This window comes from Heliangelus exortis, chromosome 3 (assembly GCF_036169615.1).
Source record: "Heliangelus exortis chromosome 3, bHelExo1.hap1, whole genome shotgun sequence".
In the NCBI taxonomy this organism is placed as follows: Eukaryota; Metazoa; Chordata; class Aves; order Apodiformes; family Trochilidae; genus Heliangelus; species Heliangelus exortis.
The window spans coordinates 32,002,720-32,017,802 of record NC_092424.1 but is presented as its reverse complement, the minus strand read 5'-3'; the positions used below and the strand labels follow the sequence as shown (position 1 = coordinate 32,017,802).

General features: G+C 38.3%; 1 protein-coding gene across 10 annotated transcripts in view; it reads right to left on the bottom strand.

The window, feature by feature from the left end:
* CDC42BPA (CDC42 binding protein kinase alpha) overlaps positions 1-15,083 on the bottom strand; it is a 192,403-nt gene that overhangs the window by 4,915 nt on the left and 172,405 nt on the right. For 5 of the 10 annotated variants that reach the window (XM_071739874.1, XM_071739877.1, XM_071739880.1 and 2 more), the window contains 5 exons: positions 14,766-14,889; positions 13,416-13,533; positions 7,057-7,242; positions 2,264-2,381; positions 1,146-1,303 (listed from right to left, as the gene is read on the bottom strand). In XM_071739874.1, coding sequence (XP_071595975.1) covers positions 1,146-1,303; positions 2,264-2,381; positions 7,057-7,242; positions 13,416-13,533; positions 14,766-14,889 — 704 coding nt within the window. Of the gene's footprint in view, positions 1-1,145; positions 1,304-2,263; positions 2,382-7,056; positions 7,243-7,492; positions 9,380-13,415; positions 13,534-14,765; positions 14,890-15,083 lie in introns of those variants that run through there. The other 5 variants (XM_071739878.1, XM_071739879.1, XM_071739881.1 and 2 more) reach the window with 3 other exon arrangements.

Below are 15,083 nucleotides of genomic sequence, written 5' to 3'. Positions count from 1 at the left end.
TTCCAAAAATACTGAGGATTTTTTTTTTCCTCTGAATTTCCTTCTCATGGGACTCTTGGTCGTATCACTCTGCTTTCAGCTGGCATAACTGAAAGATCACCTGTGTGCTTCTTGGCAGTCTCCATGTTGCTGAGGGCCTCTTGGTTGCTGCAGTGGGAAATTTCAGGTTGCTTGTAAAGCTACAATAACCCCTGCATTTCAGAGATTATGATATGAGATCCTCCTGCACTAAACTGAGAGGTCTTTGTGGTGCAGGCCTCATCACACCAACCTGTGTGTCACTCCCAGGATATTAATTCATAGCATCTTGTCAAGTTACTCCAGCTGGATCTTTTCAGAGTACAGCAGAATGCAAATAAGTCTCAGTTTGACTCTGGGTTGAAGTTGCCTTCCAGCTTTAACTGGAATGATATATGCAGTACCATGAAAAGCCCATGGGATGTGTTATTTTCTCACTCCTTAGTAAGAAAAATGGCCAGGGAAGTTTTGCCAACTTCCAGCTGCACCCTCCTTGGTTGGAAAAACTGAGTTTAGGACCAGGCAGGATTGCAGCCCAACCATAATGATAGCCTTATTTTGCACAGGATATAGGTTGCTAAATCCAGTATCTGCTCTAAATAAAATTATTATATGATAATTCTTAAATTACCTTGTTAACTTCAAGAATGCCAAGTACAAAATGTCTCCTGTGAAATGGTTGCTAAGACAGCTTAAGAGTCTTTGCAAATAAAGGGCAGAAGGAATATCACCACTTCAGCTGTGACTGGTCACTAATAAACTGTTACTCCAGTATTTTGGGGAGCCTCACATTCCACGTATCTCCAAGTAAGAAGCACAGAGAGTATTTTCTGCATGTTAAATACCAGGATCAAAGTTGACAGTTGGACAGAAATGTTTTGTCAGGACAAAGTTGAAATTGCTAGACCAGCAACCAGGTCTAGTGAGAGGTATCCCTGCCTATGGCAAGAGGGGTTGCAACTACATGGTCATTAAGGTCCATTCCAACACAAACCATTCTGTCGTACTATGAAATACAGGAAATCCAAGTCTTTACATTCAATGATTTGTAGCCAAACCCAAAACAGAATTTAACATCCTCATCTTCAGCGACACACAAATTTATCCCTCTTTCTCCTGTAACTTACCTCTTGCTCATAGTCCCTTGTTGGTGCATCACTGCCTTGGTCCAGGCCACCAGAGGATAAGGAACCATCTGAGGGTGATGCCATAGTCTGACGCTTTCCTCCATAGCTACCTCCTGAGAATTCCCTCCACAAAACATTGCCATTTTGTGTAGATGATCCTAAAACATGCAGAGGAATTAAACTGTGTTACAGAAGCCCGCTCAAGGTACTAGAAATTTGTTAGCTGTTTCTCTGGTCAGTTCTGCTTTCCTTCAGCACGTCCCAAGATGCTCAGCTCATGGCTTACAGGCTGTGCAGGCTTTTATTTTGTCTGCTGCCAGCTGCAGGTTATTCTAGAGATTCTCTGATCCCTCCTTGGCACACCAGTATTAGCACAGACACAGTCACTGTATTCCTGAAAAAACCAGCAGTGGTAGCAGCCTATGTTCCAGTGGCCTCTTTCCCAGGGCATAAGATGGATTGTTCTGGGAGGTCCAGACTAGTGCAGACACACGTGCTTTCTGCACGCAATTGGCATTGTGCAACAAACTTGGTGCGTGCCACAGGAAGGGAAAAAAACCTAGAAAAGTTGGGACACCAGTCTTGCCTTTATATTCCCATTATTCAGTTACTTGCCTGGTCTCAGCACAGGTCACTGTGCTGGCACACAAAGGCAGCATGGAAGCAGTAGAAAAGTGCAACAAAACTCTTCCATAGCAGCAGCAGCCAGTTTTCTGTTGCTTTCTCTTTGCACTAGCAGCAAGCAGGGCATCAAGAGCTCTACACAGTTCAGCAACAAAGTTAATAACCACGGAGTTTGTGAAAAACTTGCCATTGATTTTACACATTTTAAGCATCAGCAAAGCAGTCCCACAGGTGACCATGCAATTTTAATCCTAATGTCAGTCTTAAGAACTTGACAAACCACAAATGTGAGACTCTCAAAAGTGCTGGCTGCTTATTCATGTGCTCCGTGGAACGCAAGGTGAAAATACTGTGCTTGCCCTCAATGGGAACACAGTCAGCCATCGCTTCTGAAAGAGTTTCTAGTGGCAGTATGGACAGAAGCAAATGCAGGCAGCTGTTTCCCTGAAATACTTGTGTACAGATCCCAAAGTAACATAGTTCTGTTTGCTTACGTGCTGCTAATCCACTGCTTGCACTCATTGATCGTCCTGGCTCTGTGCGGGATTTCGTGATGGATGGGATACTGACAGAACCACTGAACACAGCCCGACTTTCCTGAGGCCGAAGATTCTGCAATGCAGACACACACAACATGTTTACTTATTGACTGCTGCCTCAACACTGGATATTATGAAGGGAGGCCCCAAAACACACTAAAGCTTCAACCTTACCAGAGCTGAATTATCTGGGCAGCAAGTCAGGAAAATTTGCAAAATAACATTCTGCAGTTTTTAGTGCAAAGACTGAAAGCACACACAGTGCAATAGTGATGTGCTGAATTACATGGACATATGCAGACAACTGAAAGAGTACTCCTAATAATTCAAGGATTTCCTTGAAGGGATGGTTTGAAAGCCTAATCAAGCTGCTATACATATATTCAAGTTATATTGCATAATGCCTTCTTTCTAACCATAAGCTTCCAAGGATTTTACTCAAATTTCTCTCTTTGATACCATAATCTGTGCCATCCATGTATAATTTTATACAATAATGTTAGTCCCTAATCCCAGCAGAGTTATGAACCCATAGTGGATTAATCTGTATCTGAAAACAGCCTGCCCAAAGAAGATGATGACTGGAGCACCTGCCTCTCCTTTTTCTGTGTATTTTGCTTATCAGTCTTGCTTTGCATCCAGAGACCTACAGTGTGATTTTCTATATTGGTAAGTTACTGGGCTGAAGTAGTCCTTTACTGAGGGAAGAGATAAAACACAATTTCTCTACTTGGTAGTTCCTTAAAATAAACTGTCATGAAAAGAAGGTAAAATTGTATTTTGAAGTGAGTTCTGGGAAATTTTAATTCTGCTTCTGTAACTTACAGGTGACCTTAGGAGAAAAGGCTTCTCAGCTAATTTAGCCTGTATCTCTGTATGATCTGTATGGCTTCTTAGTTCAGAGGGACTTTTAGTGCCCACATGTATTATTTAATGTCTGGTTAAATATGAGACTTCATTCTTCTTCTAACATGATTTGCACTATTAAGTTATTAGCATTAAGTACTTTACAGATGCAGAATGTGAACAGAACTGCAGGTAGCTGTGAGCATTCATTTCCACTTTACAAGAAAACCCCATACAATACCTGTTAATTTCTTCCTATTTATATTTTATTATTTCCCCATCCTCACTCTGAGATAAAGTAACCCCACATAAAACAACAGGCAACTACAATGCCTTTTTAAGCTAAGATGTTATGGAAATTTTAGACCAGAACTCAAGACTCCACCCTCTACAAGGGTCTCAGAGACCTTCGGATACTACCCATTTCTCCATCTGAATTTCAAAATAGATTAGAGGCTTTGTAATGAAGAGATTTTATACAGTTCAGACTTTATCAGATAATTGTTACCAACTTGCTGTCAATCCAGTCTTACAGTGATCCTTTAAGTCATTGCTATAAAAGACCCTTTTGCTTTTACAGTCAACCCTTTGCTTCTTGCTCTCTCAGAGGGCTAGAAATGGATGCAAGAAGTAAGGAAGAATTAAAATCCCTCCTCCTGTTCCCAGATTTCTCTCAAACACCAACAAAAGCGAATTAGAGTATTTAGGAATTAAAAACCTCATGTTTAATTCTCCTCTGATAAGAGCATTGTGCATTGCTACACTATTCTCAATGAGGATTTATACCTGAAAGCTTAAAAAAGTCTCTTAAATAATTTGATCATAGTGGATCATAGTGCTGTGTCTTGCTTACTTTTCTCACAGCTATTTTTCTAAAAACTGAACAACCAACCTACTAAATTTCTAAACCACTAAATTTCTGCTTCTGTGTCCTTTACCATGCAACAAACAATCTAAATTACAAACAAAAGTATGAGCATCCCAGATGCTCACCTGAAAATGCACAAAGGAACTAATGGGCTAATGGATTCGTTACTGCTTAGAAGTTACTGTTTTGAGAAACAGAAAAACCAAGTGCTGTGCCATGGAAACGTGCACTGAGGTTACTTCACTGGAGTTGGAAGGAAGGTCTTCTGTACTTTTATAAACCTACAATTGTTCATTTTGCAATGAGAACAATTCTGTTTAATGATAAGGTGAGTAATCTCCTTAACAGTGACTGAGCAAACAACATATAGGCATCAGGAAATGGGTGGATGTGTGAAAGAGACTAATTTTTTTAGAAAAGTGTATTCTAATGATGATTATTTTTCATAAGCTTAGTTTGCAAAGTCCATGTAATTCCTAGTATAAAGTTTCCACATAAAGTGAATCTTTCATTAAAAATAAGATAAAATAAACACATGCCAGACACCCTGGCAAAACCCCAGGAAGTACACATGATGCAGAAAGGGGATTAAAAAAAGCAACAAACAACAAAACCCAACGATTATTAGCAGTAGTTACAAAGCAGCAAAATGCAGCAAATTAAAAACAAAGGAAAAAATAAGGAACCTGAGCTTGCTTTATTTAAAGAGACAAAACCCCCTCAGTTAGAGCACTAATTCAAGTCTTTGCAGGACAATTCATTTCTACTGCTGAACCAAATGGAGAAAAATGAGAAGAGAAAAAAGGAAAAACCCGAACCAACAGCAGGGAAGCTGCTTGCTGAGGAAAATTAATCACTGTGAGACATGGTGAAAGTCCAAAATTAGTTACGAATATGTAATTGCTGCTATGTTTGCAGCTCCTTGACTCTGGCACCCACCATAAATGCTCCCAGGCTTCTTTCTCAGGCACTGCCCACTCTCAGTGGAAGAGTGTATATATACATTCTAGCTAAACAGTTACAGCACCCACAGAAAACTGTTTGGCAATGTTTCTCCTCCATCATGCTGCTTGTTGTTTTCTTTGGGGTTTTTTGTTTGTTTGTTTTAGTGTTCTGCTAACTACACTATAAACCTAAGCTTCTTCCCTGAAATAACATGACAGAATATAAAAGCCTACTTTTACGGGTCGTTCTTCAACCCCCCTATGAATTCCATGTTGTTCTGGCTCCAAGAAGCCATCCACACACCTGGGACCACAGTACCCTTGAAGGCAGTGAGACTCTTCTTGCACTAAACTCTCCAGACACAAAAAAGGAGGAGGGACAGGTACGAAAACAAAACTTAGAATCTTGCTTTCACAGCCTTGCATTCCATCTAGCTTACAGTGTCTCAATCAACAAAGAACAAATGCTTTTCTTCATACAAGACTAAACCTGTATTGCTCTAAGAAACTAAGGTATAGGATCTTGACACTCCAGATTGCTCGCTTCAGGGTTTTTTTCCACCAATTTATGGAAGTAAGCTGCAACATTAGGATGAAGGATTCACCTAAAACAAAAATTAGGAGTTACTGCCTGAAACACGAGGGGTCATTCACTACTGATCCCAGGGAGACTACTCACATGAGAAAGGGAAGGTAGAGGGTGGGTCACAATCCGATGATACATCACTACATATTAAACAGAAAATTTTATGGTACAGCTGGATTAAGAAAAAAAATCACATTAAAACTATTACTGAAATACAGCCTTGGTGACCCATAATTGTCTTCTAAGAAAGAAATAAATTTCAAATTGGCTTAACAATTTTTTTTTTTTTAAATCAACAGAACATTTCTCTTGTGTATTTGCATTTTCTTCCTACCAGAAAAGAAAAGCCAGGAGGGATACAGACCAAAAGGGCATGTTTTCCAAAATGCTGCAGCTTCTTTTGTGAGTATTAATGGTTGTGGCAATTGAGACTTCACAAGAGTGAAGTCAAAGCTTTGCTGTGCAAATAGTTTTGAAGCCATATGAAGAGATTAATTTTCCTCCTGTATCTTCAGATTCTCTCTAGTGTTTTATGCAGGTACGTATCAAAAAACTTCCCTTTGACAGGGACCTAGAAGCTACCAAAAGAGTACCAAGGTCTGCAACATCTGTCCACAAAGTGTCCAAAGGCCACAGAAACCAACAGCAGTGTTTCCATTACAGCAACTGACCCATACAAACCAACCACCATCATGTACCTCACAGACTATTCCTGATTTATCTGCAAATCTATGCAAATCTATCCCAAGCAGAACTGCAGACCACAGCACACTACACAATTACAGTGCATACCATGTATCTGTCTGACTGTTTCAGTAAGGGTTGTATTTCTATAGGACCTAGCAACCCCCACATAGTCAACCCCCAGTCAAGAAAAAATAAAAGACCATTTTCATCCCCCCAGTTTATATTCTAACTGAAACAGTATCTACAGAACATTTTATCTCAGTTTGTATAAGTTTTAACTTCACTGATTTTATCTTACCCTTCAAACTGTCTGAGGCACAACCTGCCTCTCTCTCCCTCAATCTGCAGACAGTACTTTTTAAAAATTCTTTCACTCCACATGATACAATCATAAAAAAAAAAACAGGTTCAAAGTTTGGTCCAACACAACAAAGCCAGAACTTTTTTCTAATGCAACCTGATTCACAGTACCCTGTCACTGACAGCTGGAGGATGAAAACTGTGGAACAGAAAACTTATCATTCAAAATTCCCACATTCTCTCTGGAGATTAAAAATGCTATTCTCACAGCACAAGGTTCAACTCACTTGGTATACATTTTTTTTTTTTTTTTTTTTTTTTTTAAAGCCACAAAATATCTCTTTATTGATACACCAGAGTTCTGAAAGACTGCAGCTGATAGCAGAAAATACCAGCTGGGAGAGAAGAAAGGGGGTGAAGGAAACCACTTTAAGGGGTTTTCTCCCATGTTAATAGCCAGGCAAAAGGAAAACCACACGGTGTTAGTAGAGTGCACACTTGACTCAGCCATTCATACCCTCAGAGTCATAAAGTCTGGAGTACCAAGGACAGAGCGCGGAGGCTGGGAAAATGCAGGGTTTATGGAATCATAAGAGAGGAATTTTTCGGCTGAATTAACAGTCATGTGGTAGATGTGCTCAAAGTTGCTTGGAGAGGAGATCAGACGGGAGTGATGATGAGGGAATTGGTAAGGGGAATGCTGCTATTAAAGACAACAGAGAGAAAGCAATGAAGGATGGTTGTACAGGTTACATCAACAACAGCAGTATGCAAGAGCAGACAAACACTGAAGGACAGCCAGACAGCAATCCTGCTTGCCCATTGACATGTCTGTTCCTACATTGTCACCCCCAGCCCTCTGAGCACCTTCCTTGTACACTGTCACATGGGCAATGCTGCCCTTGCTGTTGCTAAAACACTAAAAACCAATAAAACTTTTAACTCATTGAAAATAGTTTCTAATATTTATTATTATTTGTTATTTCAAAGAGTGCCACAGTTGTAAAAGGTGCTTTACAAACAGTTGAAAAGCATCAGTTCCCTGCCTTGAGGAGCTTACAATCTAAAACAGACATAACAAAAAGGAAGGTGAACACAGATGAGATGGTGTGGGGAGAAGAAAAGAGATGAATACACAACACAGTTATGGATCATAAGAGATTTCCTTCTGTTACTCATGCACTTTAGCAATTCTGTAAAAATTAAGTGTCACCCTTACAACAGAGTATTTCTAACAGGAGGGAACAGCATTTCAAGAGGATAGGGACAGGTGGGAAGGTAAACCAATCAGTATCAGACAACTGTGACAATTTACTCTCCTGTAGACAGATACAAGGCCTATAGTCCTTCTGCACACTCACTGAAGCCTTAGAGTGCTTTCATGATGAACAGACTTTGTACTGCTGTCTCTTCACTGCAGAGCACTAGACCCTTAGGAGATAAGGTGCAAAAGTATTGGGAAATTCAAACATTTTTCATGGGTTAACTGAGCAATGTGCTCCCAAAGTATGATGCAGAGAAAGAGGGGAGAAACTATCCTGCACATTAAACAGAAACAATTTCTAATTAATCTCTACAGAATGTGCTGACATAAATGTTCTTGTGATTTAAAGTCACCAAAAAACAGATTTAATGGGAAAGAGTTTCAAGGCTCAGACTCACTCCCTGTGCCATCTGTAAATGTTCAGCGTGTCAGCCTGCAAGGGGATGGTTTGCTTCACAGCCACCAACAATTCATAATACCTTTCCTAATTTCTGATTTCTAATTTTCTCTGCCCCTTGTTCAACTGATTTCATCACCTAAAAACAAAGTGATCTTAGTAACACTAGAAATGCTAGGACTTAAAAAAATAAAATACAGTAAAAATACAGCTTACCCCTCTGCTACCACTAAGGCACTACTCTTCGTATGTGGAACGTATTAAAGCCTGGAAGAACATTAAGTCACATCCCAACACATATTAGGAAACGTTACTGTTACTGATTTCTTCGTTTCAGCTGGTAAAATCCAACTTCTCTCTTTTTTTTTTTTTTTTTTTTTTTAAACACACAGTTATTATGAGGCTTTGCATGTTAACCAAAACATCAATTACCACATTATGGAATTTAAGACATAAGATATATTAAATTGTTATAAGTTTAGAAGCATCTAAATATCAGCACAGAAGCCACCATTCCAAGAATGGTCCAGGAAAGCAGACCTTTGCTGAGTTCCCTGCTCACAAAAGAGAACTGGCAATAAAGCCAGCTACATTCCTAAAAGCCAACATGAGAGAAAAGGGAGTATCTAAAATCACAAGCTAAAGAGCTGAGGGTAGTCCAGCTGCAGATCATGAAAATATTTAGCCAGCATATATGAATATGAGAGAGCCACAATATGGCAAGGTTTTTTTAAAAATCCTTCATGGAACTTAGTCCATGGACTTCACAGTTAGATACAGGCATGAGGTTCCCACTTACTTTAAATAATGGGTAAGTATTAAAATATGGGTAAGTATTCACTTACTCTAAAAATTTCTCATTTAAACAAGCAAAGCTTCACACATCATCTAGAATGGAAATACAATGACTCATGTATAATGAGGTTAAATTGGAGCACGTTTAAACATAAAGGCAGTCAAGAGTAGCTTTTGTATGTAAAATACTTAGGCATGCAGAATACAAAAGCAAAATCAATCCTGTACATCTGATGTACACAGAGAAGTGGTCTGTGCTGCAGTAAGTGCAGTTGCAGGTTTCAGATCTTCACTACAAAGGAGCATCCATGATAAAGTGGCTTCAAGGGGCAAGAGGGCAGAAGGGAGGCCAGACTGTACGGCCAGTTAATTGGTGACAGGCTGCTAGGGAAAAAAAACATGTAAATAAATAAGTTTGGGGATATACTAACAGGAATGACTCTAAATAGTTCAAAGCAAGACAGTGACCGAGATCTAGTATCTACACTAGCAGAATACAAAAATTACAGCTGATTACAGCTCTGTTAATAGCAACCAAGAACTTCTGGTTCTGTCATGTAGACAGCAAACTTACTTTTCAAAGCCAGACCCCTGAGTAACTGCTCACCATGAAGAAAAGAAGGATGCAGATTTACAATTGCCTGAAAACCTCTAGTACGTGATCTCACTGTAAGCCACAGGCATGTTCATGTCGACACAAACACAGGACTATACTAAAGGCAAGGGTGGTCGTTCATGAAGAGAAAAAAATGAAACTAGGTTATAGACTGCACTTTGCCATAAATATGTATCACTGTTTGTGTCATCTGCCTACTGCATACCAAGACCTTGGAAACACAAAAATAATCTTTCCCACTTGTGTCACTGGCTCAGCAAGGACAATCACATGCAGGCAGGCATGTTGCACAAATGTAGGCATCTGATACAACATAGCCTGAAAGAGCTTAAAACATTCAACACATCTAGTTTTAATTTTCTACATTTACAATACAAATTGAACCCTTTGAAGCTGCTGTTTTAAGACAGTATTAAGAATGGTACTGGGCAGAGAGCAAGCAAGCTCCAGTGGGGTCTGCATCCACCAGGCAATTACACTGCTAGTTAGGGCAGCACAAGTGAACGTCTCCTCCTGCCCAACAAAATAACACAGCTCAGCCATGCAATGGCCATCACTACAAGTCCTAGTTCTGTGCTTCATTCAATTTGCTGCCTTTTTCAATGAAAATGCCAAGAGACAAGTTAGTGGGACTGCAAGGTCATGTTTTGATTGGATTCACATTACACAGATAAAACGAATATGTATATATTAATAAATATATATATATATATATAAAACTGGCATTTACTTTAAAAAGTTTATCTATGGATGATGGACAAAAGCTAGGCTGAGCTGGTTATTTAGCTTCTGACAATCTCATCCAATGCAGAGATTAAAATAACTATTATCTATTAAAACCTTCTTATTACTAAGGACCATTCTTCCTACATAACAGAACACTGACATCAGTGAAAGGTAAAGCTGGGTGAACAGATTTGTATCAGTAGATCTAGCAAAGTTTGAAATAGCCCAAGTAAGTGAGAAAAAACTGCAAATAAAAATTGCACTCTTTCACACTTTGCATTCCAGTACCTCAGAAAAAAAAGAAGCTATACCACCTAAGCCAGATGGATTAAAAGTATTTGAGAAAAATATTAAGCTTGCACTACTTGCTCCCACCTAGTGGTAGACCTGTTTAAATGCAAAAATGTATTTTATCATCCACTTTGATCAACAGAAACAGGCACTCGCTAAATAAAATGCTGCAATCTTTCCCATAATTCTTTAAAGATAAATACTTTTTCCTCTGAAACATACTAATCTATTTAAAGCTATGAAGATGTTCCATCTGCAAAATTGTCACACACGCTGAGAAGTACATACACAAAATCTATTAACATTTTTTTAATGAGGTAGCTAGTGAATCTAGGGAAATAATTCCATGTCCTTGTAAAGAAACCACCATACAGATGAACTGTGCACAGGGTTGGATGAGTATCCTTTACCTTCTGTACTGATTCTCCATAGAATGTCCTTTCTATTTCCACCCTGCCCCTTAATTTTATGTTTCATTAAAGACTCAATACATTTCAATAGACTCAATATGCATGCACAAATATTTTTCTTCTATTTTTGTGCCTGAGAAACAAAAGTAGGTAGCTTGGAATACCAAGCCAAATACCTTACAGGAAGCTTCTGGAAAAGAAAAAGCTGCCTGGACCAAGGCAGCTTGTGACAGAAGATGTATTTCCTAATTTCAAATTACACTTTCAAATTCAGACACTTTCCAGTCCTATGATTGATGCATTAAGTTATAAATACATTCAGTTACGAATACAAATACAATATGATATTGCAAGGAGCTGCTGGAGAAAAATATGTCAAATTTGCTTTGTGTGCAGTGACAGCTCATAGTATTAAGACTGATACCTACTTGCAAAAAGGAGTTTTTGATAGTAACTTTAAAAAGAAGCTGCAGCTGTGAAACAAGTGCAGAAATCAATTATATATTGTATATATTTCCTCATATATTCTCATCACATTTAATTGTGGAAAGTGACTCATTAATTTCTTTTAAAACATATTGATGGTAAGAAACAAAGTACCAGTGCTTAAATTCAACTATGACCTTTGAGTTAATACAAAGCTTGTGTGATTGGAATGAATTTAACACTAAAAACCACTTAGACATGACATAGCTGAAAAAATATTCGTTCATGTAATCTAGACAATCCCTTTCTATATATAAAAATATACCTTATTTTACACATGCCAGATTTGGGGCTTGATTAAAGAGTCCTTGCAGCTTTTGACTCCCATGAACTTTCAGATACTGATGGTATGAAATGGGATGGCTTTTTCCTTGCTTTTAGCAGTAGAAGATTATTTTTTGTGCTTCAGAAGAGCCAGAAATACTTTGAAGAATCCACCAGTAACAGAAAAGTGAAAAAAAGGTTCTGATTTGCATCCTGCCCTTAAGCAAATAATCATTCTTTGTTTAACATCACATATCGAGAGAGATATATTCAGGTAAGACAAACACTACCTGGCAACTTCCCTTGGATTTGTCATGTGTCTTCTAGAATTATTTATTTTTAAAAATTTATTTATAAAAATACACACAATGTTGTTTCTTGCTCTATTGCACTGAATACATTTGCTACTGAGAATTTTCTCAAAGTGTGTCTAGCATGAGATTTAAAGTAAATTCTCATCCTTCTTTGTATACTCTCATCTAAGGAAAAGACAGTGCCAGAAGGGCTCATGTATAATGTGCAGACTTTACAGTAAAGTGTAACAGAAAATTACCATTTGCAGCAAAAATGAGCTAAAATGGGTATCTGGGAACCAGAGGTTATGCTTGCATGCTCGAGAAACTGCATGGCACACTTTATTTTTCCAGTCTTACTGTTTTTGTCATCTGAAAATCCCAATTTCAATCCCATCTACTTCCCGCTTTCTGAACAAACTCCAAGCAATAAGAGTGATCACTTTAGACAGCACTTCTGTGCTAATGCCTGTGTCTAATGGTGGCACTCATGTTATGTGTTTGATATCATATAATTTGATCTTCCTTACAGCACTAATTAGAATCTTCTCAATCACATCTGTGTGATCATGGACAAGTTTAGAAAACAACAGGAACACACAAACAAGATGCTCAAGGTAGTCTGAAGCAAGCAGTATGAGACTTTCCTATTAATAAATATCAATTGGTCTTTAGCTCAACAAAAATTTCAGCAACTTCCAGGTATTTCCCAAATAAATTTTTGCGAAAATGAACATGTGTGTGGTTTATTACATGTTTTCTTTTTCCATTTTTCAACTTAAAAGGTTATGTTTTGGGTAGGAAGTTCTGTTTCATTGAGACTAGTTAATTTGGAGAGAAAATGAAAAACAGCATTGCTGGCATAGAAATTGATTTGGGCACTGCACACCTTTAAACTGCTACAGTTTCACTATCTGAGGAAAAGTGGTTGCAAAAAGAGACTACCTAAAGGACCTAAAGATGCGAAGAGAAAATAGAAACTGAACTACAGTTCAGGGAGGAAGGAATTTCTTTTTCCACTGTCACAAAGAACACAGGCCCAAATCTTAATTTTATCCCTTCATACGGGTCATATAAATCACCATCCACACTGAGAAGCCAACCTGCCTTCAAAAACAAGAGGTACCAGTACCCTCCTCCTCCCTTTGATGCTGAAGTGTTATCCTCTTCTTTAAAATTTTTTAACATGCATCAGAGCATGCTCAGCTCCATTTCCCTAGTTACACTGCTCCTCATACATAAATACTCTGAATACATATTTGAAATCATACTTATCCTTCTCTCACTTATTTGCAGCCTCTGTTGCAGTCTCTCTCATGTATTCTTGTACTTACCACTGGAAGGTCTTTGAGAATCTGTATACCATCTCCTGGACCCATATGTGCTATGTGGTTAAAATTAGTTGGGTTAGAAATTAATTTATTTCTCATTTCTGGATCGCGTAGCATCTCCCTGAAAGAGAAAATACTTTGTTTACATATTTTGCTTGTGGTGAGGACTGGCACTTATAAAACATGTACAGCTTTGATTAGCAGGTACTTTTACATGTAAATTAACTATGTAACCACGTTAACAGTAATAAACCCTTGTTAGCAGCACTGGAATGGACAAGCCTCCGTATTGAAGAGAAGGCAAGGGGGCAGAACAGAAGAATGCTGCTTGCGTGCAGCACACCTAAGTGGTTACTAACATTCAAAGAATATTAAGCCATTATGAGCTGATAAAAAGCTCTGTAAAATGAGTTAAAGCATTTGTGATGTATTACAAAGTGGAGATGAAAATTATATACAAAATACAAAACCAGAATTAAAGTAATTCTTTTACCACTTTGTTAGTCTGCGGTCAGAATTAAAAGCTCTTCAAAATGGCAAGGATACATTTCAGAACTCAGAATAAACTAAACTGCAAAAGACCAAACTCTGATCAGCTCAGAAAAGGCAGGGACGAGAACTGGAACTTTATCCCCACTCTACACAGATGCTACTTTTCTTAGAACCAAAAATAAAGGAAAGCTGGGAGCCAGCCATTGGAGGAAGACGTTGGAAGTTAGATAACAGATACTCAGCTCCTGGTGTACAGTAACAGGTCATCTTTAGAGAGTGATAGTAAATAGTAACATCCTATATGAACACGGTGAATAGTGCAGACCTATTTTTATTGTCATTTAGGAAAGCGTTTGTGATCTGTTAAAGACTTCTATCCTGAAGCTCTATGTCCTCTGAAGAGGTAAGTTTTCTGAGATTTAAATAATTGTTATATAGTTAAATGTTTAAATTAAAAAAGCAGACACGTTGGAATACTGAGAGTAGAATTGCGTTCAGAAAGAAAAGCACAAACAGAGTCTGAAAAACAGAGTCTTAAACCGTATTCATAGCATAGTAATATCCTTTGCAAGTGTTTATTATGGATCTCCATATACACAGTATAAACACACACCTGTGTAGCTATATACAGTATGTGGAGACATGCACCCCAAATTACAGCTGTTTCACGTAATTAATTTGAACTAATGAATACTTGCATATCCAGCACATTATACACTATTAAGTAGTAGCAGTCGTGATGAGAGAAGCATCAGAATGGGCACTTCAGAAAGCAACAAATGAAGTATTACATTGGCAGCAGTCACTGTCCTTCAGGGTCTACAGGAATGTGCAGGAGACAAGCACATGTTGAATACTGACCTCCTCTGCTGCATCCTCTCCTCCTCTGGTACTCTGAATGAGTAGCGACGCTTATTGTTGATGTTTCGAACCATCTGCTTCCGGCTGTTATCTGAGGTTTCAGGAACTACCAGCTCATCACCCTCTGAAAACAATACAAATATGATGATCCAGTAGACCACTTCATTAGGTATTAAAAGAATTTGAACTCAAAGACATTTTTTCCCTCTGCTATTGTTAGTCATCAAACCCATCAAACCTGAACAAATACTCTTTGATTTATGGGTTTTCTTCGTCACTATCTGCTGTGTTACATAGCAACAGACTTAATATTTCTTC